At 39.3% G+C, this 26,071-nt stretch overlaps 1 protein-coding gene across 4 annotated transcripts; it reads left to right on the top strand.

The window, feature by feature from the left end:
• The first annotated feature begins 1,237 nt into the window (after positions 1-1,237).
• On the top strand, positions 1,238-26,071 carry HSPH1 (heat shock protein family H (Hsp110) member 1). 4 transcript variants are annotated; one of them, XM_059995978.2, is made up of 19 exons: positions 1,238-1,614; positions 4,190-4,247; positions 6,343-6,483; positions 7,224-7,346; positions 9,523-9,622; positions 10,766-10,899; positions 11,311-11,555; positions 12,182-12,410; positions 14,009-14,115; positions 14,349-14,482; positions 16,697-16,905; positions 18,529-18,660; positions 21,085-21,222; positions 22,109-22,234; positions 23,585-23,692; positions 23,794-23,913; positions 24,133-24,294; positions 25,184-25,390; positions 25,492-26,071. In XM_059995978.2, the coding sequence occupies exons 1-18, from the start codon at positions 1,508-1,510 to the stop codon at positions 25,388-25,390; spliced, it is 2,580 nt and encodes an 859-aa protein (XP_059851961.1). In that variant the 5' UTR covers positions 1,238-1,507; the 3' UTR covers positions 25,492-26,071. The 4 variants fall into 4 exon arrangements, with proteins under 4 accessions (XP_059851961.1, XP_059851960.1, XP_059851962.1 ...); XM_059995977.2 differs by having other exon boundaries at positions 25,184-26,071; XM_059995979.2 differs by lacking the exon at positions 18,529-18,660 and having other exon boundaries at positions 25,184-26,071.

The raw sequence follows: 26,071 nt of genomic DNA, 5'->3' as shown, positions 1-26,071 counted from the left end.
AACCTCCTAAAGACTGCCATACTCTTAATTTTTCTAACTTCAGGTCGAAATTCCTACGGATTTCATATGTATTCCTACGTCCCTGAGGGAGCGTCAGCAAGGAGCAAACTTAAAAGGACACTGAAGGGTAGAAAAGACCTGACAATACCAGCAGAGTTACCCTCCTTTTTATGTTCGTCTCATTACTGAAAAGAATTTAACAGGGATACCTCTTTTCAGGGAAAGAAACAAAAGCTGATTCTGATCAAGCAAGAAGCAAAACTTATAATTTATGACTCGGGAGTGGCAGGGCAGAACAAGGTCCGTTCAAGTCAGCTGTATCAAAAATAGACAGAAAGTGATACCACAGAGGGCTTTCCAAATTACGCCACACCTAAAATTCGCTTAAAAAACCCAAAACCCACAGAACCCTGACATTTTATTCCACAAGAGAATATCCTGCCGCTGATGAATACAAGAATATTTAACACAAACCCTTATGCTTGTTACTAGAAGTTGAAACGTAAATTCCTTTTTCTAATTCATAATTCACCAGCCGTGGTGTAATCTAGACAATAACAGAAGCGAATACCGAACAAGCAGGCAAACAAAATAACGCTGTGGCTGGAAAACGAGCGAAAAGCGATAAAGGGAAGCTCCCCCTCTCCCGCGAGTCCCCCGAGACAAAGCCGGCTCCCAGCCCGCACTGCGACCGGGACTACACATCCCAGCATGCAAGGCGACACGGTCTCCCAGTCGAACTACGGTTCCCGACACGCTTTCCTGACAGCGGGCCGACCTCTCTGGCGTCCGGGGGGTCTCGGGTCTCTGCAGGAGTGGGGTGTGTCTCCGCCCGCCCAGCTTCTCCTTCGAGTCTAAGGGTCAGATACCATCGCCCACTAGTAAATAACGAAGATTACGATTTTTCGAGTCATTCTTCGTTGCCCGTTTTATTAAGACAGCAAAGAGCCTCAGGCTAGGGCGGGCGGGGCGTAGGCGGGTCAGCTTGGCCAGTTTGAGCCAATAGCGTCGGAAGGGCTGTCCTGTTGCCATGGCAACGGCGGCCGTCCCCAGAGGGACCAGCCACCCATTGGGTGGAATCTTTCGAGAAGGCTCGAGAAGAAGGAAGCGGAAGTGGCACGTGGAGGGGCCGGTGGAGGCGCCGGTGAGTAAATGCCGCAGATTCTGGAAAGTTCCGATCAGTACGATACATAAGGCTGAGACGCTGGGATCTTCTCTTTCGGGTCGGTAGTTAAGCGGCACGCTGGTGAGCGAGCCGGTGAATATCCAGGCAGGCAGCCCGAACTGCGGAACGACTTGCGGAGACCGAGCGCAGCTTTCTCCCGTGGTTACTCCTCTGTGAGCCGCCACTGTCCCCGGGAATCCGGCGGTGCCAGACCGGCAGATCGTCCGTGTGTCCGTCCGCGTGACAGGACCGGACCCCGCGGGAGCCGCGCGCAGCCGGGGCAGGAAGCGGCGGCCGGAGGACACAGACCAACCCGAAGCGGAGGCGGACCGAGAGCCGGCCATGTCGGTGGTGGGGCTGGACGTGGGCTCGCAGAGCTGCTACATCGCGGTGGCCCGAGCCGGGGGCATCGAGACCATCGCCAACGAGTTCAGCGACCGGTGCACCCCGTAAGTGGGAGCTTGCGGGGGCGCTGGGGGGAGGTTCTGGGGCGAGGGCAGCAAGCCGGCGGGGGCTGCGGATCCCGGGGACCCCACGTTTGCGGCTGGCCGCGGAGCGCCGGGGCGAAGGTAGGGCGATGTGGGGAGCGGTGCGCCCTCCGTAGGGTCGGGATGCCGGCGGCCTAGCCGCCGGGTAGGGGAGGGGGCTTGCGGCCGCGAATCGGATAGAAGGGTCTCCGGGATTCGAGGGGCCAAGAGAAGCCCGGGAGTCGAGTCCCCCGGGGTCGTCCCTTCTGGCGGGCTCCCTCCTGGGGGCCGGTCTGCGGGCAAGCCCGAGACTTCGCTCCTTTTTCTTGGCAAGAAGCTTCAGCCAGCTCCTTGCGCGACCGCCCCCGTTTCCCCACCCGGCTTCTCTGAGCTGGCCGAGCCGCCCCCAGCTCGTCCCCCTCCCTCCGAGCATGTCTTTGCGCACCGCAGAGCTGGGGCTGCCGAGCTTTTTCTTCCGCATTGTGAATCTCGAAATGAGCTGGAAGCTTCCAGAGCTCGTCTGCTGCTTCTTGTGCAGGGAGCGGGCGGATTGTAGTTAGCGACCACAGAATCACTCCTTTGATGATGAATCTACCTTTTCTTGCTCACTCTTGGATCATTTGTGAAAGATGTAAACGTCTTTTTTTCTCGTTTTATGAAAGCCGTTAAAGAGGCATCCTAAATCGTGTTCCAATTTCTTTAATTTTGAACGGCTTAAATGAGAGAAAAGAAAAATTGCACACTTTGGTGCTAGAACTCCTCTAGAGGATGGATGTTGTCACTGAATTAAATGGTATATTCTACAGCAGCATGGGGTGGGCAAAGGGTAACATTTTAATAAGCAACTTTTTTGGAGGGGAGTCTTAATTTCTGAATATGTTGTATGCAAACATGCCTGCATGTACATTGATAAAAACAACTGCTTACTTCTCAGGGAAAATGGTGTAGGTATTTTAGTGCCTTAATCCCAAGATAAAAATCATAGAATGAAACATCGAGCCCAAAGGTGAAATGACTGGGCTTATATCACTATTTGAGTGCAGATAAACATTTATGAAAGCGAAGGGAAGTGAGAAGATAACCAGACATTGACAGTATCAGTAGCGTTGGGAAGACTGCTATTCACAGAGCATGTCGTGCATCAACCTCTTTATAAAGCTACAGTGTTTTAGTTTAGCTGTGTGAAGGGCTCTGATCGGAGTATAGTAAGAAAGAAGATAGTATCTCAGGATTTCATGCTTAGGTGCAGTTTACATCTTTGTTCTCTTTGGTCCAGTAAAAGGAAGAAGAGTTGTTCAAGGGAGAGTAGAGAAAAATTACGTATGTGGCTATAGTGACCACTGTGAAACTAAAGCTGACAGGTGTGTCTCAAAAATGTAAACCAAGGGCAGTACTGGAGTTTCCCTTAATGTTTTTTATATAATAGATGTTTGACTCAACTGCATTGGCTACTATTAATTTCTGTTTAGTATAATTAGTTTGATTCTCTTCTTGGAAAATGAGTAAATTCGTTCCGCAACTGTATGTTTACTCTGAGCTCGGAGTGCTGTTCTGTTTTTGGAAGGTATTTTAAAGCTCTAGCCTTTGCTCCAGCAGTTCTCTGGCTGTTAAGATGCTATTTAGCACCTGCTCAGATAATCTAGGTCTAAGATGTCTCTGTTATAGCAAGTTTAAATTTGATTCAGCTTGATATTTAATGCCTTCAGTGTATTCCCATTTTGCTCATATCACACCATTATTCCTACCTGCCCTGTAATCTGAAACCTAATTCACTTTCATCCTTCTGACAAGACTTTATTGCTCTGTGCTACCATTCCATTTCCATTGCTCAGAAGGCTGTTTAACAGTTACAAGTCACTTCATCTCTTCAGAGCTGACTTAAAATGTAACTGATTATTCAGTCCTTTTGCTCAGCATTTATACTTGGTTCTGTCGTGGTACTTGCTCAGCATCATTTTTGCTTGGCTTCCTCAAGTAGAGTCTTCTGTATAGGACCCTCTTTTGTGCGTTTAAACTCCGGAAGCATAGCTTAGGCCCACTTGTTTCCATTTATCTAAAAACCTTTGATCATAAAGAGTCAGATGATATATCAGGACAGCAATAGCTATGATAGTGACGCTTAGATTTGTATGGAGTTGGTAACTGCGAAGTAGTTACACCATATTTTGTTAATCGTGGCTAGGACCGAGTTAATAGTACTCTAACTATTCAAAGCATTTTCACAGTTAATGTCCACTTGCTGATAATTGGGGCCTGGAGAATTATGCTGGTGCTTGCAGTACTGGAAAGTGTCCTCTGAGCCTTGAGCAGACGGGAGTGGGGGCCAGGGTGGGGTGCAGCTGCCACCTAGATTGGATTCTCAGAGTTAAGCAGCTGACGAAAGCTTTGGAGTCCAAAGTTGTGCTGTGCTGTGCCCCCTTCCCCTAGAATGGGTAGGATATTTTTTTCCTTTTTGGGGGCAGGAAATTTATGTTAGAATTTTCCTCTTGTCAGTTAAAAACCTCCACATTTCTGCTTTTAACATTTGTAAAACATGGTTTTTTAAAATTTCTTCTAGATCAGTCATATCATTTGGATCAAAAAACAGAACAATTGGAGTTGCAGCCAAAAATCAGGTATGTTCTTTAAGAGGATTCTGATCATTTTTTAAGAGAGAAGTTTTAAAAGTAAAATCTCAGAGACATACAAAAATACGAAATACCTAAGCCTATCTATTTTTGAGTTTTAGAATTGTAACGCAGATACTCCTCATGAGCCCTTAGATACTTTTTTTTTCTTTTCTCTTCCTTTTGTTTTATTGAATAAGACCTTTAACTTTCTAATTTTCCAACCTTAATTTTTAATAATTTTCCTACCTTCTAATGTATCTAATTTTTAAAACTTAAAAACAAGACACATGAAGTTCTTTCATGTGAAGTTTCTCATGATACTCATTTAAGAGTTAAAAGCTTCCTTTCATGGAAGGAACTTCTAAGAAGCTCTGTTTAAAAGTGTTTTCAGGTTACTTAATAATTAAGGTAGTACGAGGAGAACTTGTTGTCTAGGCCTGTGCTGGCCTGTAGAGTCGCTGTTACATGTGGCCCTTGAGCACTTGAAATGTGCCTGATCTGAATTAACATGTGAAGTATAAAATACATGTGCTTTTGCAGGCCTAAAATGAAATAAACAATCTCATCAACTGTTTACATCAAGTGCATGCTGAAATGACAATATTTTAGATGAATTAGGCTAAATAAGTTATTGGAATTAATTTTACATATTAATGGGACTTGAAAATTTACCTATGTGGCTCCCTTTAGGACTCACATTGTAATTTGAACTTTGGGGATCGGGGAGAAAAATAAATAAATATGAAATATGAAAATCCCTTTTGTGAGAGGCTCTTAAGAAAGGGACTGAAAGCAGACCTGTTACAATATGTAAACGTATCAAAGTAACATACACTGTATGCCTTCAGCTTACACAGTGTTACATGTTGATTTATTTAGTTTAAAAAAAAGTTGAAAAAATTCTCTTAATACAGAAAATGGTATTGCTAAAAAAAGAAAACTAAACCTTGGAGTACTATATTATGGCTAGTTGGAAGAGAGGAACAAAAGAGCAAAAAAACAAAGCAGGGAAGAGAAATGGCCGTGCCCACTCAAAGTAACCTGCTCAAAGGGGAGAGACACTAGTGAAGTAACAACCTCCCCAAATGTGGCCGTTGAGAAGACTGATGTCCCGGACCTGAGATCCCACTGCATTTTTGTGGTTATGTGAGGAAAATCTGTTGAGGCTTAGATCTAGCCTGTAGATTACTAGACATATGTCCTCTCGGTTTTATAATCGCAAGGAATTTTAGTACTTAAACATTGTTTGAAATATTCCATATTATTTGAAAACTAGTGTTGCCAAGCTATATTTTTCTTTTTAAAAGAAGTAGATCAGAGAAAGAAGTACACAGTAAACGGTTTTGGTATTTTCAAACTAATAACTTTAGAAGTCTTTGTTTTTCATCTTTTAATTATTTTTGTGTTTTAAATAAGGTTCCCACTGCTGACATCTTTGAGTGAAATATGCTATGAAGTGGGACTTGTATATCCAGAGCCTAATCATCAAAAATATGTACGTGCAGTTGAAAGCATTACCTCATATAGAAACTTTTTGAATTATCTTTGCGTTTTCTGCTTTTTGGTATAGATAATTAACATTCCATGCTATTGATAGGAAAAGTAGCAATCAATATATTTTGTGGCACAAAGTACTTACCCTGGCCACTTAGCGACTCAACAAATAGATTACTGTAACAATTAACTCCTTTTTTTAAAAAATGTGACCAGACTATAGTGCTTCTAAATATCCTTTTTCATTTATTCATTAGGTATAAAACAACTGTAGTGGGAGAAAAGGAATGAAATAAAGTGATACATACAGTTCTTGGGGTTTGTTCAGAGCTCCAGGGATAGTTTCACTATCTGAGTTTTTATCTTGCAGACTTTGAAGCCTGTGTGTATCCCTCTCACTGCCTCCCTCCTGGCATTTCTATAGGAAAAGGAGAAAGAATAAAGTCCATTCATTGATGGAGAAAGTCAGGGCTCTGGGGAAGGTTACTTCTATCCCTCTGATTTGAGTTGTACAAGTGACTTTCTTTTTAATTGCTGTAAGTACTAATAGGTGTTGAAATTAGAAAAAAATTTAAATCTCAGTGTTTGTTTTTTTTTTTTCCCGCAGCAAATCACTCATGCAAACAATACAGTGTCTAATTTCAAGAGGTTTCATGGCCGAGCATTCAATGACCCCTTCATTCAAAAGGAGAAGGAAAACTTAAGTTATGATCTGGTTCCAATGAAAAATGGTGGAGTTGGAATAAAGGTAATATAATCGAGCAATCTTAGATTCCTTACTAGGAAACTGTTTAATTCATCTACAGAGAAAAGTACTTAATTCTTAATAAACATGTAACTCAGTTTCCTTATTTGGACAAGATGGTCTTTTATTTTTTATCTAGTCTCTCTTAAACTATAGGTTTATGTTTAAATCATCCTTGAAAATTATTCAAATGGTATATACTGCTGTAACTTAATTTGTGTTTCTCATAACGTCTTGACAATTATAAAATTTAGAATTCATGGTGTTTAAAGAAATCTAAATTGTGTTGTCATATCAAACAAAAGTCTGTTCCAATACAGCTCATTTGCAGTTGTTTGGAGAGCTACAGTGTAATACAACCAGAAATCTTTTTTTAAACTACAGAGGCATTCCTGTCTTATGATCTACACAAAATAATATTTATCCCAGTGATTCATCTCTTCAGTTAGAGTGGAAATTTACTATCTTCTATAATACTTTGACTAGTACTTTGGATAGGGGAAAAATCTGCCCCAGCTTTTTTTTCTCTTCATCTCTGGGGAAGAATCTTTCTTTTTTTCTTTGCTTTGCTTTCCTTTCCCTTTTTCTCTTCCTTTTACCTTTCCTTTCCTTCTTCTTTTCTAAACAGTTACAACAGTAAAGGTTTTCTGGAAGAGAATGTGTAATCATGTTTGTAAGTTAATATTATTAGCATGTAACTTTTAGCACTACAGTATTTAAAGCATTTTCTTTCCTCAATACAGGTAATGTACATGGATGAGGAACATCTGTTTAGTGTGGAACAGATAACAGCCATGCTGTTGACTAAGTTAAAGGAAACTGCTGAAAACAACCTCAAGAAGCCAGTAACAGATTGTGTTATTTCAGTAAGTAGAGTTCGGCAAGGCAACGTGTTTTATTTTAATTTGCCTTTTTCATGTTACTTTTTAGTATTGAATGTGTGAAAGCTGTCCTACTACTAGAGATCAGAATTCTGCTGCACTCTATACCATAGTGTTCAGCAGCATTGCATAGTAGGTTTGGGTGGTGATTTTAGCCAGAAGTTGCAAAGGTTTTTGAGTGGTGTTACATGTCAATATCTCCTGTCAGGCTTTTTGAAAATACAGACTGATTGGTCGAATTGGAGGATATTCTAAAGTTAGTTGATGTATTGAGAGGCAATTGTATACTTACACGAGAGCTTTTCAGAATTTTATCCACACGTGAGAACCAGAGAGTTGGTTCTTGGTGATAAGTAGTTTTAAAATGTAACCTACCAATAGTGACAAAACCTAGGTTTTTTTTTTAGCATTGGCAAGCCCACTACTTTCAATGGACAGTTGATAATTAGGTTATTGAAGAGTATTTGTAATGGACAGAAGTCATTTTTTTTTTTTTTACATTAAGATTTATTAACACTCCCTCGTTTATGTAAGGGATTAGGAAATATGATGTTAATTGATTTATAGGTAAAGATTTGATCTGGGGGAAAGTGTATACATTAAAATAAGATTAGGTGTTCATTATTGAGGTTAGAGAAACAAGGAAAAAGAGAGGCCTTCCTTCTTCTTTTGAAGACATAGTTCTCTGTTTTTCTCTTCTAAGTAGTTAAAGTTAATTAAGAGAGCTACTCTGATCTCTCCCACTATCTCTTTTCTACCTAGCCCATGTCTCAGAACAGCTGTTACGGTGAGCTGGAGATTGCAACCAGGCTATACTGACTGTATAGGACAGGGTGTCACTTCCCCTGCCCCAAGGATCCTCTACATACATTTTATACCTCATCACCTCTCCCACGTGAAAGTTTAGTAGTACAGATTTAGTGTATATCTGTTTCTGTACTGTGGTCCTTTAGACAGCCACAAGCCATTGTAACTAGCTAAATATTTTTTTGTCCTTATGTACCAATTTTCACCCTCTACAACGTTATTATTCTCTGTGGCAAATTTGTGCTATGGGGAAAAGTCATCTTTTATTTGGCAGGGTGGCCTGTCCAGACGTGTCAGAAGCCTTTATGGCAGTGCATCCTGGGATATGCAAGAAGAGAGGCAGAAAGGCTGAAATTTCTCTTGCAAGACAGAAGGTGTTCTACTAAAGGAATGTCTGGGTATTGCTTGGAGAAATGCTATTAATCTCTGGTAAAGTTAAAGAATTAAGTTATAAGTCAGTGGTCCTTCCTTCCTCTCCCACCCCCTCTTTAAATAACCTAATATGGAAAACTGAAAGTGTTCTGATTTGAAAGGTGAGCAGAGACCCACCTTCGCTCTTGTCACTCTTTCTGAAGCATTTATAGGTAACTTGGGGAGAAAATGCGAAAGCCACTGTACCAAGTTTTCTCTTAGGTACTTTCCAGTTAAGTGATTATATGAATGTATTGTTAGATGCTCTTCTGGAAGAATGTGCTAGTTAAAGTGCTGCCCTGGAAGGCAATCAGAAGAATTCATCTAGCTAGAACACAACACCGTAAGAAACTTTATCCCTTGAGCTGATTTTGTTCTTCTTCCTCTTAGAAAAATCAACAGACTTTGACAAAAATGTTTCATTTTTGTAATCTGAACAGGTTTACTGAATTAGAAGGTACCCCAACGATTAATGCTTAAAACCAACGAACAGCAAACTAAAGGGCAGAGGCTAGAATTAGCTGTATTATCTTTAAGTTCCTGTAGTCTTTATAGTTTAATTACATTTAATGTTGACATAGCAGAATAATTTCCAAAAGAAATTTAAGACTTGTTTGGAAATAGTATTTCATCCTCTTAAATTTAAAGCTTTTTGTTAGATTTAAGTAACTGTTAATATGTCTTACGAATACTCCTGGTTAGTTTTTATTTCAGGTTAAAATTTGGTTCTAATAAATTTGATACTTATAATTTTAGGGCAATCTTTTCAAAAGTAGTTGCTGTTTCTGAAAGTTAAAGAACTTATTCTTTTTCTGTTTTGTGACTTGACTAGGCACTTATTTAGCTGGACTATTGTGAATTGATTACAGATGGTTGTGAGGGATTTGTATGTTTTATTTTGTGTGTTCTAGGTAAGGTAGATTCTTTCCCTTCTTGTTTGCAGGTCCCTTCTTTCTTCACAGATGCTGAGAGGCGATCTGTCTTAGATGCTGCACAAATTGTTGGCTTAAACTGCTTGAGACTCATGAATGACATGACAGCTGGTAAGAAGAAAACTGTTTTTGTGTAGCAGTTAATATACTTTCAAAACTAAAGTTAAGACACACCAGGTCCTGTTATCAAACACTTTCATGTAGGTGTAGAAACACAGCCTATTAAAAAACGTGTTAGATTTGAAAGCAAAAATTCTAGCCTTTCAGATGCTTGTTTTAATGAGAAGTTGGCACTTTTTCAAATATATGAATCTGTTTTCATTAGGAAATTCTTGTATATAAATTTTTTAATCCTTTAAATTAGTTGTATTGGATTTAGTTTTTTATTTCCTTACATTGTTTTTATAGTTAAGAAACAAGTTTTCCCAAAACCTCATGATTTTGGCTTTTACAACTACCTTGACTATTGATTTAGCTTAAATTTTTTTTTCCCTCATATGCTTTCCGATTGTATGTGGTTAGGAGTTGATCATTCATCTTATATCAGATATTAATTTAAGCTGTGTGATTTGCCAGGCACCTTGGTAGGAATGGATATAGTGGGGAGCAAAACACTCACTTATCTCCTCTTAGACCTTGTATCAGCTTCTTGTGATTACAGATGGACTCAAAGTCAGTTACAATGTAGTGTATTCAGGCAAAGCAAATAAGGCTTTGTTTAGTATGTTTTTAATAGATGTTTTAAGAACTCTTAAAGTATTGATAAAGGTGTGTTCTTAAGTGTACGTATTTAGAAATACAGTGGTTTCAAAATTCAGAAAAAGCTAACACAGACTACTTAAGATAGATCATTTATTTGCCTTGAATCTAATTGGTAGGACCTGCAGTTGCTGTAGTTATATATTAAATTCTTAATTTTTTTGGATAAGCAGTCTCCTAGCAGGTTGTGGTTAAAATGTAAGTATTGTGTAATGAGTCTGATATTGTTTGTGTGTGGTTACACGTGGTTTACATGCCATTGTTTTTGCATTACGTATGTCCTCTCTGTCACATCTCTCCATATATTTAAAAGTGATAGAACATTGTTCTAAAATCAGAAAGGGACAAAGTATGAAGTCAGATATAAAAGAAATATGTTCACTTTTAATTAATGGAAGTACAGTCAGGTTTCCTGCATGTGTGATTACATTGGTAACAATGAAATTCCTAAGAAAATGTGAACCAAAGAATCGAAACATACTAATTTTTTTTTAGTTGCTTTGAATTATGGAATTTATAAGCAGGATCTCCCAGGCCTGGATGAGAAACCTCGAGTAGTGGTTTTTGTTGATATGGGACATTCAGCTTTTCAAGTGTCTGCCTGTGCCTTTAACAAGGGAAAATTGAAGGTAAAGTCATAAATCAGAACTAAGTGACCCAAATATTACATGTGTGACAGTTGTCATTACTTTAGGCTCTTCGAGGTAATGAAAAGTTTGGGGTAAAGATATTAACCAAGAGTTGTTCCTAAGGTTGATCCTCCATAAAGATGATGTAATCGTTTCAGCTTCTTGCTCAGGAAAGAAAAGCTTTTTAAGGTTATCTTCCATGTAATCATTAAAATTAAAGACATCTTAGAGACTTAACATTTCGTTTGGATTTTGTAGTTACGCGTCTCCTTACTGACTTGGATTTCATGTTGTAGTTTAAATAGAAATTTTGAGCCTAGGAGTCTTTGGTTGTTTGAATAGCAATATTTAAGACTCTAGTTGCAAATATGATTGAAATAACGAGATTATTTGTTGTTTTAACTAAATTAGGTACTGGGAACAGCTTTTGATCCTTTCTTAGGAGGAAAAAACTTTGATGCAAAGTTAGTGGAACATTTTTGTGCAGAATTTAAAACTAAGTACAAGTTGGACGCAAAATCCAAAATTCGAGCACTCCTTCGTCTGTATCAGGAGTGTGAAAAATTGAAAAAGCTGATGAGCTCTAACAGCACGGACCTACCACTGAATATCGAGTGCTTTATGAATGACAAAGATGTTTCGGGAAAGATGAACAGGTGTGTCTTGAATTCTGACAGATTAAAGAAGGAACTTCTTGCTGCAACTGTAGTCCACGTGTCAGTTCTAGCTGTGGTGTTGTGAGTCCTGGCCCACATTTCAGGATTGTACCGTACCTGCTGGAAAGACTGTCAACGTCATTAGAACTAGGGTTGCTTCTGCAAAGAGGGTTTTAGGAAGATCTGTGTTCAGTGCCCTCGTAGTGAAGTCTTTTGGCTCATTTTCACTTTTTAGTATTTCTGGGCCAGTAATTCAGTAATGGTTTCACAGAATATTTTGCAGAAATATTTTGAAGAGAATGGAAATATTCAAAGTAATGAAAACGGGATCATCTAAAACATTAAGGAATAAAATGGAAATCTTAATATAAAAGTGATTTCTTCTAGTAATACCTGTCGAATTGATTTTCTCCTCATGCCCTTTCTGCATCTGTTTTGTATATTTTTTGAAAAAGAAAAGTTACAAATTACAGTATGGTTGAACTTGGCCCATGTGGAATTCAGGGTGTCTGAGGGGAAAAAAAAATGTTGGGTTGATAAGACTTAGTTTTTAAAAAATAGGACAGGATATTGGCCTTAAGATAAGTTTTCTAAAGATTTCTAAAGTTTTCCTCTTAATTGCCAAGGGCACAGTTTGAAGAACTCTGTGCTGAGCTCCTGCAAAGGATAGAAGTTCCCCTTTATTCATTGCTGGAACAAACTCAGCTCAAAGTAGAAGATGTGAGTGCTGTGGAGGTAGTTGGAGGCACTACACGAATCCCAGCCGTGAAAGAAAAAATTGCCAAATTCTTTGGAAAAGATACGAGCACGACGCTCAACGCAGATGAAGCAGTGGCCAGAGGGTGTGCACTACAGGTATTGCCTTCTCAGCCCTTCTCCCTCTGGGGGCTCATTCCTTGAACCATTTCTGCTTTACTTCATCGAGGTGGTGTCACAGAGAAAGCAGAGCCCAGTGCCCAGTTAGACACCACAAGGGGGTTACTTACATTTCCACAAATCGTGAGGCCGTGGGGACACAGGATCTGCTTCAAGTATTGGAAGGTTTAGGAAGTTTAAGATTCAAAGAACTACAGAGCTAGTGTTTCTCAAGCTGGGGATTAGGGACAGGCATGATTCTGAGGGGATCATAGAAAACACGGCTGTAGAGCGCAGAGTAGCCGTGTGGTGGTGCCGGTTGTTACAGAGCACCAAGGAGGGCAGGGGAACGGCAGTCTGGTGCAGTGAGGAATTGATTTGGGGAAAGTTTGCAGGGTTAAGAGTATTAGCTAACAGGTGGTTTGATGAAATAGCTGTTCCCCCTCCAAACTGATTGTAGCTTATCAAATAAGGAGGCAGCTCAGAGGCATGAAGTTTGGCAAAGTAAAAGCACAAAATCTAGAAGTTACTGATACAAAAAAATTAGTATTGGTTTATACGTAGGATATTAGAGTCAAATCTGAGTAGTTTTAACTAAAGTTTTAAGTTAATTTGTTTAAATTTGATCTAGTTAGCACAGTTTTTTTTTTTAATACAAAGCAGTAGATTCTTTACAGAAAAGTATTTAGACTGACTACTGTGTAAAACTTTTAAAAAAGAACGTGTAGATGCTGACTATTGCCTGTAATCCGTTGCATCATCAAGATTCCTCATGTTTTGTGGGGGTTTTGTCTTTGCTTCCTCCTTGACAGTGGCGTGCGCCTCCTTCACTGACTCTTAATCACCCAGGACTTCGGAAGCTTATAGTTTCTGTAGAAGTAGAGCTTCTTTTGGCTTCTCTTCTGAAGAATCCTGTGCTATTGACAGAGTCAGAGATTTACTGACTTTTAGTTTAGTCATCTGTTCAGTCATTTTTATGTGACAAGTCGAAATCCACCGGTTGGTCTGTTGGGTGTTGTCTACCCTAAATTTGAATTGACCATTGCTTCCTTCATTCCTAAAATTACTTGAAAATAGGCACATTTTGGTTTTACCCTTTTTCAGTCTTAGACATTTGAAAGGCAATGCGGACAGAGCTGTTTGGATGTATATACACATTCAAAAGTGATACAGCTTGTAATTAAAATTGCTGTCAGCAGGGCATTTCTGGAAAGACCAGTGCTTTTTCCTCAGCCCCTGTGAAACTTACTAATTAACAGTTGCTAGCCTAAGATTCATTGTACTGCTTATCTTTATATCTAGTGATTGCCGTAGTATTTAGGTGATAAATCACTTATGCTTAAGACACGTACACTGTAAGCAATTTCGAATTTGAATTTAAACCTACCCGTTCTATTTGAATTGATTTTTTTTCTTTTTTAATATTTATTTATTTGATTGCGCTGGGTGTTAGTTGCAGCAGGCGGGCTCCTTAGTTGTGCCTTGCCAGCTCCTTAGTTGTGGCAGGCGGGCTTGAATTGATTTTTATATTAAAAGCTGAGTGAAATTTTTCATGTGCTCATGATAATTTTTTTCTTTTTCTTTTTTTTTCTTTGAAGTGTGCAATCCTTTCCCCAGCATTTAAAGTTCGAGAATTTTCCGTCACTGATGCAGTTCCTTTTCCAATATCTCTGGTCTGGAGTCACGATTCAGAAGATGCCGAAGGGTATGTAGGAGAAAATTACTTTATTTTAATATAAAGAAAAATTAGCAAATGAATTTCATGGTAGAGTGTTTGATTAACTGGGATCTTTCAACAACAGACTTACCAAAATATTTCTCTCATTCTGAGTTATAAATGGTGAGATGGGATTGATACAGCTCTTAGAATGTGTTTATTCTGTTTGCATAGCACAGTGAGCTTGAACACTTGAGCTGAATGCCTTTGTTTCCTCTTAGCGTCCATGAAGTGTTCAGTAGAAACCATGCTGCTCCTTTCTCCAAAGTGCTCACCTTCTTGAGAAGTGGGCCTTTTGAGCTGGAAGCTTTCTACTCTGATCCTCAAGGAGTTCCATATCCAGAAGCAAAAATAGGTAAGCAATTCATTGTAATTACTCTTTTGAAGACTTGACTTAGTCAGTGTGCAAACTTAAACATTTTTTCTGTTCTTAGCAATGTTGAGTGGGACGATGCCATGTGAAGACATTTTCATTTTGGAATAATGGTGATGGGGAAAATCTCTTTGTTTTCTTGGTGAATAAACTGGCCTATAGAGATGCAATGACTTGCTGGTGCTCTGCTGGTGCTTCCAAGTGTATATATGTATAAGAGCACTTGAGTATTTTTCCTTTTCTGATACAGTCTATACTTTATCACCTACTTTTTTTTTTTTTTTAAAGAAGATATTGGGGGTAGGAGTTTATTAATTAATTTATTTATTTTTGGCTGTGTTGGGTCTTCGTTTCTGTGCGAGGGCTTTCTCTAGTTGTGGCAAGCGGGGGCCACTCTTCTTCGCAGTGCGCGGGCCTCTCACTATGGCGGCCTCTCCCGCTGCGGAGCACAGGCTCCAGACGCGCAGGCTCAGTAGTTGTGGCCCACGGGCCTAGTTGCTCCGCGGCATGTGGGATCCTTCCAGACCAGGGCTCGAACCCGTGTCCCCTGCATCAGCAGGCAGGTTCTCAACCACTGCGCCACCAGGGAAGCCTTATCACCTACTTTTAATATTAACCTTTTTTCTGGGTGAAATGTTACTTGTAGAATATTGCTTAAAACCTGGCTTGGAAACCATTGAAGCTACTTCTCAAATGTACCTTTGTACTGTAATCTTTTTTTTAAAAAAAAAATACATCTTTATTGCTACATTTTTCCTGGGGAGGTTTGACACTAGCCATCTATTTTGACCCATAGTTAACTCTGAAAATGTGGGAGAGCTACAGGCATCTTCTTCAATGGGCGTGTCTCTTTCCCAGGCTACTGGTAAAATTTGCCGATATTGCTAGATCGCTTCAGGGCTCACCTTTGCCCCACACCATTTCATAATGAAATTGTTTGAAGGAGTCTAACCTGGCCAGTTGTGTTTTCTTTCTTAGTACTTAAAACTAAAAGTGTTCTGACACAGGGGAGTTTTTATTTTTTAAAACAGCTTTTATGAATTTATTTATAGATAATTTAAGAAAATCATTGAATATAGACTAAAATTTTGACAGGCTGCATTCTAGTCCCCATTGTGCAGAGGATAAAATCTAAGCTCTTTAGCATGGCATCACAGTTTTCATTTTATCGCCAAAACCGAGAAGCTTGCACAGACTTAGAGAGCCGTCTTACCTCTCTCTCCTGTGAGCCTTCTTGGATGCCCTTTAGTAAATGCTGTTTCTTTAACTGGATCTTTTGGTAATTATTTCCTGAACCTCGTGATTTGATAATTAATGAAGGTCTATTCCAGTATATTTCACCGACCTACTAAATAAATCTAACTTTCTGTGTGTTTGTGTAGCCAGCACTTAATTACAAGGCTATTAAATCCCATATAGTGCTCTGCACATAACAGGTTCAAACTACTTAATTTTGTTTACTGGTTTCTGTAGTAACAGTACTACTATTGGTGGAGGTGATAACTAACACTTAGCCCTTGGTTCCATAGTTATAAGTGCTTCAGTGTAAAACACTTGTCAACTCAGACCACAAAAGCACAGATAAAGTAACTTACAGCAGGTCACACGGCCAGGATTCAAGCCCAGAGAGTCTGGGTCAGAGTCAGCACTCTGAACTCCTACTCAGGAATGCTCTGGAACTGCTCTATAATGCATGATAATTTCAGGCTTTGATACAGGTTTTAGCTCACCTCTCCTATTCGAAACATAGGAAAATGTTTGGATCATTCAGTCAGAAAAACAGTATTCCCGGGAAAGGCCCTACAGAATCAGAATGCAGGAAGCGCTCGATATCATCTGCCTTACACTTGAGATTTCCATGTCGAGGTTGTGCTCACCTGGAGAAATAGGGTAGGAGGCAGCGGGGACAGCTTGTCATCAGCCTTCACACAGTGTCTGTGTCGGAGTGTTCAACAGAAAGTCACAAGAGTGCCCTTGCCTTTGAAGGTTTTATGACATATTAAAACTAATCCCAAGTGTGATAAGTTAGACTGTGTACTTCTGAGTCTATTTTAAGAGGTTATGTTTATAGTATACATTAAAGGGCTTAAATGTAACTCGGTAGAGAAAACGGGGAGATTTTGGAATAGCAATATATAGCCTTTGCTTGATAGAGTTAGATTCAGTTCTGAAATTGTCAATTTCTTTTTGGTCTAGGCCGCTTCGTAGTTCAGAATGTTTCGGCACAGAAGGATGGAGAAAAATCTAGAGTGAAAGTCAAAGTGCGAGTCAATACGCACGGCATTTTCACCATATCTACAGCGTCTATGGTGGAGAAAATCCCAGCTGAGGAGAACGAAGTGTCTTCTGTCGAAGCAGACATGGAGTGTCAGAATCAGAGGCCATCAGAAAACCCAGACGCCGAGGTAAGTTTGTGGGTAAGCCTTTGAGTTTGAATATATAGTTGACTTAATTCTAAGCCCTAAGAGATGGGTAGGGAAGGGTTAAAATATATTTTTCTTAATTGTGACTAAAATTTTGGTTAATTGGACAGTAATATACAGCGTGGAGTTCGTGAACTGTGACTAAATTCTGTATAGCTTTATTTGAACTGGCATGTGATAATTTAGAGTGGGTAAAGGTTCTTTGAATTGTTCTTTTAAAGACACAGGCCATTTGAGAAATCAAATGCCGACTGATGATTAAGAAAAAAAAGACTAAATACAAGAGCTATTTAGTGAAATACATAGCAAATATTAATGCTGTGGTTTTTGGGGTTTTTTGGTTTTATTTTTTGATCGTATGGCAAAATTTGGCTTTGGCGTTTTAGAACCTATTGCTTTTATTTACACGGTTTGCTGTGTTAGGGAGGGAGGAGGCGAAGTGTCCGCCTGGAGTACAGAAGTTGTTACCGTCCACGATGTTAATGTAGATAGACCGCGGCAGCATGAGTGCTGGTTTTACATGGTCTACAGAAGAATTCTAGGAAACTCTCAAATAGATGAGCTGTTACAGTTCATTTCTGGGTAATAATCAGAAATAGTTTAAATGAAGAGGTGTAGACAGTTACAGTGTTTCAGTTCAGATGTGAAGAAGGTATTATAACTATGATCGTTCCTAGAACATTTAAGGAACATTAGCATTTGAGCCTTCATTTTGTTCTCATCAAGAAGAACTTCAGTGTAATGAATTAAATGACCAGGGCCACATACTTTCTCATTAGGCTACAGACACCATTATTCTAATGCCTGTTGTCTCCAGTCTCTTAGTACCTTTTGGATATACATCCACCAGGAGTGCCTTGCTTCTGGATATCTCAGTGTCTGCCTTAGGATCTTGAAACTCTGAAACAAAAATAGGAGAGACTTCAGGTGGGCAGCAAGTAGTTAAATTCGAATGTTTCAGGCTTCTCCCAAAGGTGGGAAAAGATCATAGCAAGCACTGGTTTACTGGGAATTGAAGTGTCTATTAACATGTAGTATTTGTTCTTTATGCTGGGAGTTTTTGAGGTGTAAATAGCTGGATCACGAAAAGAAAGTGGGGACAGAGAGGGTCTTGCGTCTCTCTAAACTGAGGTGATGAACCCCCCGATAACTGATCGTCGGCTGTTTTATGTAATTGTTCAGTTCACTGAAATGGAGATGTGTCGAGATGTGTGATGGCCGCTGTGAAATTAGGTTTTTGGGAGCTTGTTTCTGGGAGAGAGGCCTAGAGGAAATCTGCTTCCTATGCTTTTGAGAGTTAATGTCTGTACAAGGCTAGATGGAAGCTTCTTGAACGAGAGTTCTTGATTGTCATCACATCAATCAAAACGCTTACTACTTGTTTAACTACATTAACTGTTATCATTCAAAGAATTTCTTACAGGTTTACAGTATCTAAGAGGTTTTCAAATACTTTGTGTTTGTATGCTTTTATCAGTATCTTCCCCCCCACCACCTATTAAGATTTCAGAAATTGAGTGTACTGTGTTTGGTGCCCGATAACCTTTTAAATTTATACAAGTACACCTGCTTTCTACATCCTTTGTGCCTGGGCTTTCATTTCAGAAAAATATCCAGCAAGACAACAATGAAGCTGGAACACAGCCCCAGGTACAAACTGGTGGTCGTCAAACCTCACAGTCTCCCCCTTCACCTGAACTTCCCTCAGAAGAAAACAAAACCCCAGATGCTGACAAAGTGAGTGACTCTTCCAGTTCATTCCGTTAGACAGTGTTGCAACATGTGATCATTAATGATATCATTCAATCTGCGGTTTCAAGAGCAAGCACCAGGTTATCGTATTCCATGTAGGGTTTTTTTTCTGAAAATTTTCTATATTTTCCAACTAAAACCAGTTAGAGGTACTCCACCTCAGCTGAGGGAATTGAGTATCCTGCTTTTTAGACCTGAAAGCTTCCCTTCAATAACTGCTGCTCCAAGCAACAGGAGGCGAATGCATACCTTTTGTTGTCTTCTCTAGTGCTAGAGTATCTGCAGTTGCGAGCACCTGAAACAGATACGTCCTGGTGCTGTGTGATTAGTTTCCATTTGATTCATCCAATGATAAAGACGCGGGCTATAGTAGTCTAGTAAATTTTTTTTCTCCTCTCAAATTACCTGTCAAATTTATATAAATTAATTATGATGATCTGGTAATAAGTTTCCATTGTTATCCCAGATCGGCACTTTTTGCAGAACTTTGTTCTTTGTGCAGGTGGGATGTAAATCATTAACTTTCATTAGTAGTTTGGTTTTCTCTCATTCTGAGGACAGAATTCTTTACCCTCACATGAATTACAGAATTGTCCCTTGGGGTCCAAATGCACGTTGCACTTGGTAAAAGGTTCTGGTTTTTAATCTCCCATGCCCTGATTGATCCCTTGGGGGCCCTGATATGAGCTGCAGGACCTGATTCTGATTTCTGGAAACCTTCTTTTTCTCCTGTTAAAGAGGCATGTGATGATGGTGTAGCAGCATTGCTTTCTTTGCAGTGATTGGCTCCTTAATTTCAGCATCCCTCCCCTTCACCGCTTAGCGTTGAGCATTAACTGACTTAGGCCAGTGGTCTTAGTACCTGTCTAGAGCACGACACTGGGTAGCATCTTACGTTCTTAGTTGTCAGTGGGACCACTAGTGTCAAACCCTTTGGAACATTACCACAGACCCCCTTGGAGGATTCCTCGTCTGTGCCACGTCGAATGCCGTTTTGTGATACGTTGGTTTTGTCAGTAGTTGGTTTAATTTTGTTCGGCTAGATAGTCTTATCCTGACTTAACCTGCATATATGTGACTGTCATCCATTTGATTCCCAAATATCTGTTGCACTCCTGTGTTTTGCCAGGTGTAGGTGTCATTTTTCTTTCTGTGTTTTATGCCCCCAGAGCATGCACAAAATATCGGGGGGTTCTCGTGCACTAGAGGGAAGAAGAAGACATGGACATTGCAGGCTGACTGACCAGATCATTGCTAGGGATGCAGCTCACAGCACTTCACAGACATGTGATCTCTAAGGAACGCTGAAACAGAAGTCTGGGGAACATGCGGTCTCGTCCCGTCTCTGTCTTTATAATTTTAGCCAAGCCATTGAACCTCTTTCAAGTCCCAGTTTCTTATATAAAGAGCCTAGAATTTTAACATCCTTCATAACTCCCCGAAATTCCCCAGTGTCGGTGCTTGTTGTGCCTCGTGGGCTTGTCCCTGTTTTACCATCTCAGCCAATCAGGGTACACGTTACATAACCCTTGGTTATCTTCTAATCTGTCCTACAGCTGAGTTTCCTAAATTGCGTTCTTTGTCATTTGTGCTTATAGGAACCTGCAGAAATGAAAATACTATGAAAGGCTTGGAAAATTCAAGGCCGTAGGAGATACTTCTTTAGCCCTGTATTTACATATTTTGGAAAAACTGACAATAAACTTAGCATTTGCTACATCATTCCATTTGCTTCCATTTTAAGACTTTAAAATCTTTTGACCTTGCAGAGTTGCTAATGAGAAGTGGTATGACTCAAAGGCAGATAGTAGAAATAAGGAGATGTATATATAGACATATACGTGTGCATACGTGATTTCCAAATTCAGGAAATTTTAAAAGGCACTCATCAGTGTAGTGATAATTGTAATTAAAGCACATTTAATGCTGGGATATAGGGCCTTAAATATATATATTACAGGAATAGAGTTGATCCTAACATGCTTAGTAGTTGGTCAAAATCCATCTGGTGTTAACATTAGATTGTAGGCTATAATTTAAAGATGTGGTAATTTAATAATAATATGTTTGCCTTTTTGGAGTCGCAAACATTGCTTAAAGGGATTAGAAAGCAAGGACTGATGAAGAAAAGCTTTAGCAGGAGAGTTTAAATTTAAATTTAATAGGAAATGAAAAATATCCTGGTGGATTCTTTTAGGGAAGTGTGGCATGTTTAAGTGTAACTGCAGCCCTGATTTAAAATGCATGGGTGGAAAATTAGATGATCTCTTATACATTCTTCCGATTTTATGATTTTAGGAATTTTAATTTTTCCTGAGTCCTCAGTAAGTATGATAGGGAGATTTTTGTTATTCAAGGACTGTTTAAGAATTTCTCCTTTTTTTTTTTTTTTTTACCCCTCTTCCCAAGGCTAATGAAAAGAAAGTTGACCAGCCTCCAGAAGCTAAAAAACCCAAAATAAAGGTAGTGAATGTTGAGCTGCCAGTTGAAGCCAACTTGGTCTGGCAGTTAGGGAAGGACCTTCTTAACATGTACATAGAAACAGAGGTAAGTGCTTCATTTACGTATTTTTATTTTGGAATGTGTTTAGTTTGGCCCTTTTACGCATATTTCTAGTAGATAAATGGCTATAATTCTTTCTCATATCTCATAAGTCTATACAATTTTTAGGGATAGGATGAAGCCAAAACTAATGGTTTTTTCAGTTAAATTGTTTTTAGCAAGTTTTGTTTATATTTTTGTAACCTTATTAAAGAAATCTATACCATAGATCATTCTGCTTGGTATAAAATTGATTGCCCAAGTTTTTATGAAGAAATCGGGTGCTAATATCTTCTAGCCCAGAGAGCGATACAATTGGTATCTCAGGCCACACTGAATATTTCTGTTAAAATACATTATGCTTCTTTGTAGTCTACATATATGAAATAATTGAGGTTCATTTTTCTTTTACTGAGATGGGAACATTGTATTTAGAAATTTAATAATTCTATTCCGTTTATATTTGGTAAATAAATAGACTCTAAGTACATGTATTTATCCTTGATTTTAAAATGTGGTGGCAGAATTGTGTGGCTGTTACACATTGGTCAGTATTAATCCCAGTAGGAGACAACCAAGCAACTACATAAAAGAAAACAAAATTGTATAAAAGCAATAGATTGGTTTTTTCCTTAGTATTAAATCTGAAATGTGAAAGCTATGTAATTTATTATAAAATGTTAAAAAAAAAACTCATTCTGTGTATTTAGAAAATGAAGAACTTTGTAGGAATTGCTGGAAGAATTTTATAAGGTATAAATTAGAACTGTTAAGACTGATTTTTTTTTTTTTGGATATAATCCTTGATTTTGTTAACTCCAGAATCTAAATAGTTAAAATATAGTTACAGATAGCAGAAGACTAGAATTAACCTCTTCTGTTTTCCTGACAGGGTAAGATGATAATGCAGGATAAATTGGAGAAAGAGAGAAATGATGCTAAAAACGCAGTGGAGGAATATGTGTACGAGTTCAGGGACAAGCTGTGTGGACCATATGAAAAATTTATATGTGAGCAGGTATGTTTAGGGCTCTGTTTTTATTCAGATAATCTCATTATGAAGTGTTTAATATCAAATTTGACGTTTAAACCTGTACTAGATTATGTAACTTGAGCTCTTTGAAAACAAAACAGCTTGAAATAGAAGTTGTATAAACAGAGTCATGGAGGGAGAGGCTCACTAGTGATGTGCCATTTTATTCTAGTTTATCCACTGAGTTGAGTTTTTACCATCAAAGAAAGAACCGCTCGGCACTTTTATTCATAGTCTGTGACATCACAGTTACTGTGGCCTAGAAACATAAATAAGAGAAAATCCTTGCTTTCAAAGGCCTCAGACTTTTTTTTATGACTCTGGTGCCTTGGTTGCTCTCTGTCATTGCTTTATCCCATAAGACTTGTTCATCCAGTCATTCCAGAGTTTATCAGGCACCAGTATTCCCCTTAGGCTTTTGTCAGCTCCCAGGAGCAGTATGGCTCTAAGCAGATCCCTGAAGCTCATTTGTGAAAGATGGGCCTTGGAGAAAAACTGGCCAGTTAGAAATCTCGAGTGGCTTTGGAGTTAATTCTGGACTTAGGAGAATGTAAACTGGGAGTCTGTTTAGTCCTACGATCCTGAGGCTACTTTGTACTGTATTTCTTTCTCAGCTCTGAAGCTGGATTTCTTATGGTTGGGATTCTGAGGTAGAGATGACCCAAACCAGCTAGAGCTCCTAAAGCCAGAGTATAACTGCATACTTTATGTGAGTTTGTTAGGAATGGCTTTCGTGTGTGTTCAGTGATTGAATTGTCAACTTGTTTAGTTTTCCTTTCAGTATTTGGTAGTTGTGGAAGTGAGTAGAAAGTTACTAATTGAGACCTAATTGTTTTGGAGAGTAGGAAGATGATTCTTTTTTTTGTTTTTTTTACTTTTCGGCTGCACTGCGAGGCACGTGGGATCTTAGTTCCCCGACCAGGGATGGAACCCACGCCCCCTGCAGTGGAGGCGCGGAGTCCTAACCGCTGGACCACCAGGAAAGTCCCTATGATTCTATAACCGCATTTCAGTGTACAAATTGTCCAAAATCGGACTACTGAAATACAGTGTTATAAGTCAATAAGAGCATTTTACCACAAATTTTCAAATATCCCTGTGTAAAAGAGAGAATGGCCTAAGAATAACTGTCAGTCCCTCTTGTAAAATATTGTATGGCGCTAATAATGCAGTGTTTAACGCTCCCTGATACTTTTCAGTGAAGAGAATCCAGCTAATCAGTGCCTTCCTAGAAATGAAATGAGCTACTTGATGTGTAACACTTCTGAGGACGACTATTTTGACTATTTTAAAGTAAGATTGCCACTGATACTGATTCTTGTGTTCCGTATGTAGGATCATCAAAATTTTCTGAGGCTGCTCACAGAGACTGAGAACTGGCTCTATGAAGAAGGAGAGGACCAGGCTAAGCAGACGTATGTCGACAAGTTGGAGGAATTAATGGTAGGCCCTTCTCTCCCCCTAGAAAGCAGTACTTGGGTTTCAGATTATAGACTTCTAAAATACAATTATGACAAATACTAATTTATTACATTCGGGTTTAGAAAATTGGCACTCCAATTAAAGTCCGGTTTCAAGAAGCTGAAGAACGGCCCAAAATATTTGAAGAACTAGGACAGAGGCTGCAGCACTACGCCAAGATAGCAGCTGACTTCAGGAGCAACGTAAGTCTCTGTAAAGCGTGAGGACGCCACCCTCGATTTACAAGCTCGTGTTTAAGTTGAGGAACCTTCATTGTGAACAAATGTTCGTTCCTAAGTGAGAAATTGGGTTTTGGTGTGTGAGACCAGAGGTACACGTGAACTTCATGGAAAATCGGGTCAAGTTAGATGTTACTGTTAAATACACTTAATTCTACAGAATGACCAAGTTTTTCCATTTAGGATGAGAAATATAACCATATTGATGAGTCTGAAATGAAAAAGGTGGAGAAGTCTGTTAATGAAGTGATGGAGTGGATGAATAACATCATGAACGCTCAGGCTAAAAAGAGTCTCGATCAGGATCCCGTCGTGCGTGCTCAGGAAATTAGAGCGAAAATAAAGGTGCGTGGCATTGTCTGGTGTGTACTGCTGGGTTTTCTTAGGGCTTCTGGTTGCAATCCTTTGAACCTTGAACATAGCCGTTTTTGCTTAAATCTTTTTACCTCATCCCAGGACCAGATTTCTGAGTTTGTTATTGACATTACAAAATGTGGAATACCTTGTAAGTTTCTGTTAAACTTCTGTTTCTTCATTTGTTCATTTAGTTCAACAAATACATTTGTTGAGCCCCTACCATGTGCCAGTTACTGTTCTAGGAGTTTAACTGTCAGTGTACAAAGAATGGAAGTCACCTGCCGGTGTGAGGAGGACTTGACAATAAACAAGCGTGGAAGGATATCAGATTGTGTTAAGTGCCAAGGGGAAAACAGTCAAAAGGGATTAGGAAACTCGGGGCGGTGGAGAGGGACCCAGGTCAGTATTCATCAGGGCAGGCCTTGCTGAGCGCATGAGGCTTGAAGGAAGTTGGGAAGAAAACCAAGGAACTGCTTTCTGCCTGGAAGAATATTCAAACACAGTGAAGGTTAACATGAGCCTTTGAGGTCATGGGCTATAAGCTTGAATTCCAGCTCTTTGCTCACTACTTTTTCTGTTCCTGAGGTTAAGTTACTTAACCTCTCCTCCGTAGGTGGGGATGATAATTCCTACCTTTTAATAACTGCTGTGAGATTAAATGGGTTAATAATATGTGAGTAGTTAGTAAGTCCCTGACATACCGTAGAAGAATATTCACATCTCTTTTGGTCAGGCTTCAAGCTATAGTTTTGGGCAAATGCGTTGAGCAAATGGAGTTATTTGAGAGGTGGTTAAAAATACTGGTCCAGGTATGTAGGAAAGTAACTGAAAATGAACTGGAGTTAGTCTGATCATTAGTTTTGTTTGCCTTTCTTAGGAGTTGAATAACACGTGTGAACCTGTTGTAACACAACCCAAACCAAAAATTGAATCACCCAAACTGGAAAGAACTCCAAACGGCCCGAGTACTGATAAAAAGGAAGAGGACTTAGAAGGCAAAAACAATTTCAGTGCTGAACCTCCACATCAGAATGGAGAATGTTACCCTAACGAGAAGAGTTCCATCAATATGGACTTGGACTAGGTGACATTAAACTGACTTAGTGCTTCAATTAATAAAATATTTTTGCCATGGTATGTGATTCTACATGACATACTGAGACTATTTATATTTTCTTTTTTAAGGATGTTTAGAAATTTTGTGTATTATATGGAAAAAGAAAAAGCTTAAGTCTGTAGTCTTTATGATCCTAAAAGGGAAAATTGCCTTGGTAACTTCAGATTCCTGTGGAATTGTGAATTCATACTAAGCTTCTGTGCAGTATTACCATTTGCATCACTGAGGATGAAACTGACTTTTGTCTTTGGAGAAAATAAAGTGTATTCAAGAGGGCTGTGGTTAAACTCTTCAAGCATTGCTCCGCCAAGGTAGTTTTCTTGCATTTTGCTCTCCGTTTCAGCATGCGTGTGGGTGTTTATAAACAAGACTAAGTCTGACTTCATAAGGGCTTTCTAAAATTAATTCTGTCCAATAGAATATCACTTTTTGCTTTGATATTATTAAAAATCCAGTGACTAAAAGCAAAAGCTAGTGAAATGTGTTAGCAGCATGCAGAACAAAACCTTTACAATTTCTCTCTCCTTACCCAGTGCAGTGTCATGTGAAGGTGTAACGTGGAGGAAACGTTGATTCTGTTTGTAACTGATATTGTGAAGCCTCTTAAGAGCTTTAAAATAAAGTTCATCTTATGGTGTCATTTCTAAA

This window comes from Delphinus delphis, chromosome 18 (assembly GCF_949987515.2).
Source record: "Delphinus delphis chromosome 18, mDelDel1.2, whole genome shotgun sequence".
Lineage (NCBI taxonomy): Eukaryota > Metazoa > Chordata > Mammalia > Artiodactyla > Delphinidae > Delphinus > Delphinus delphis.
This window is presented reverse-complemented; position numbering and strand designations above follow the sequence as displayed.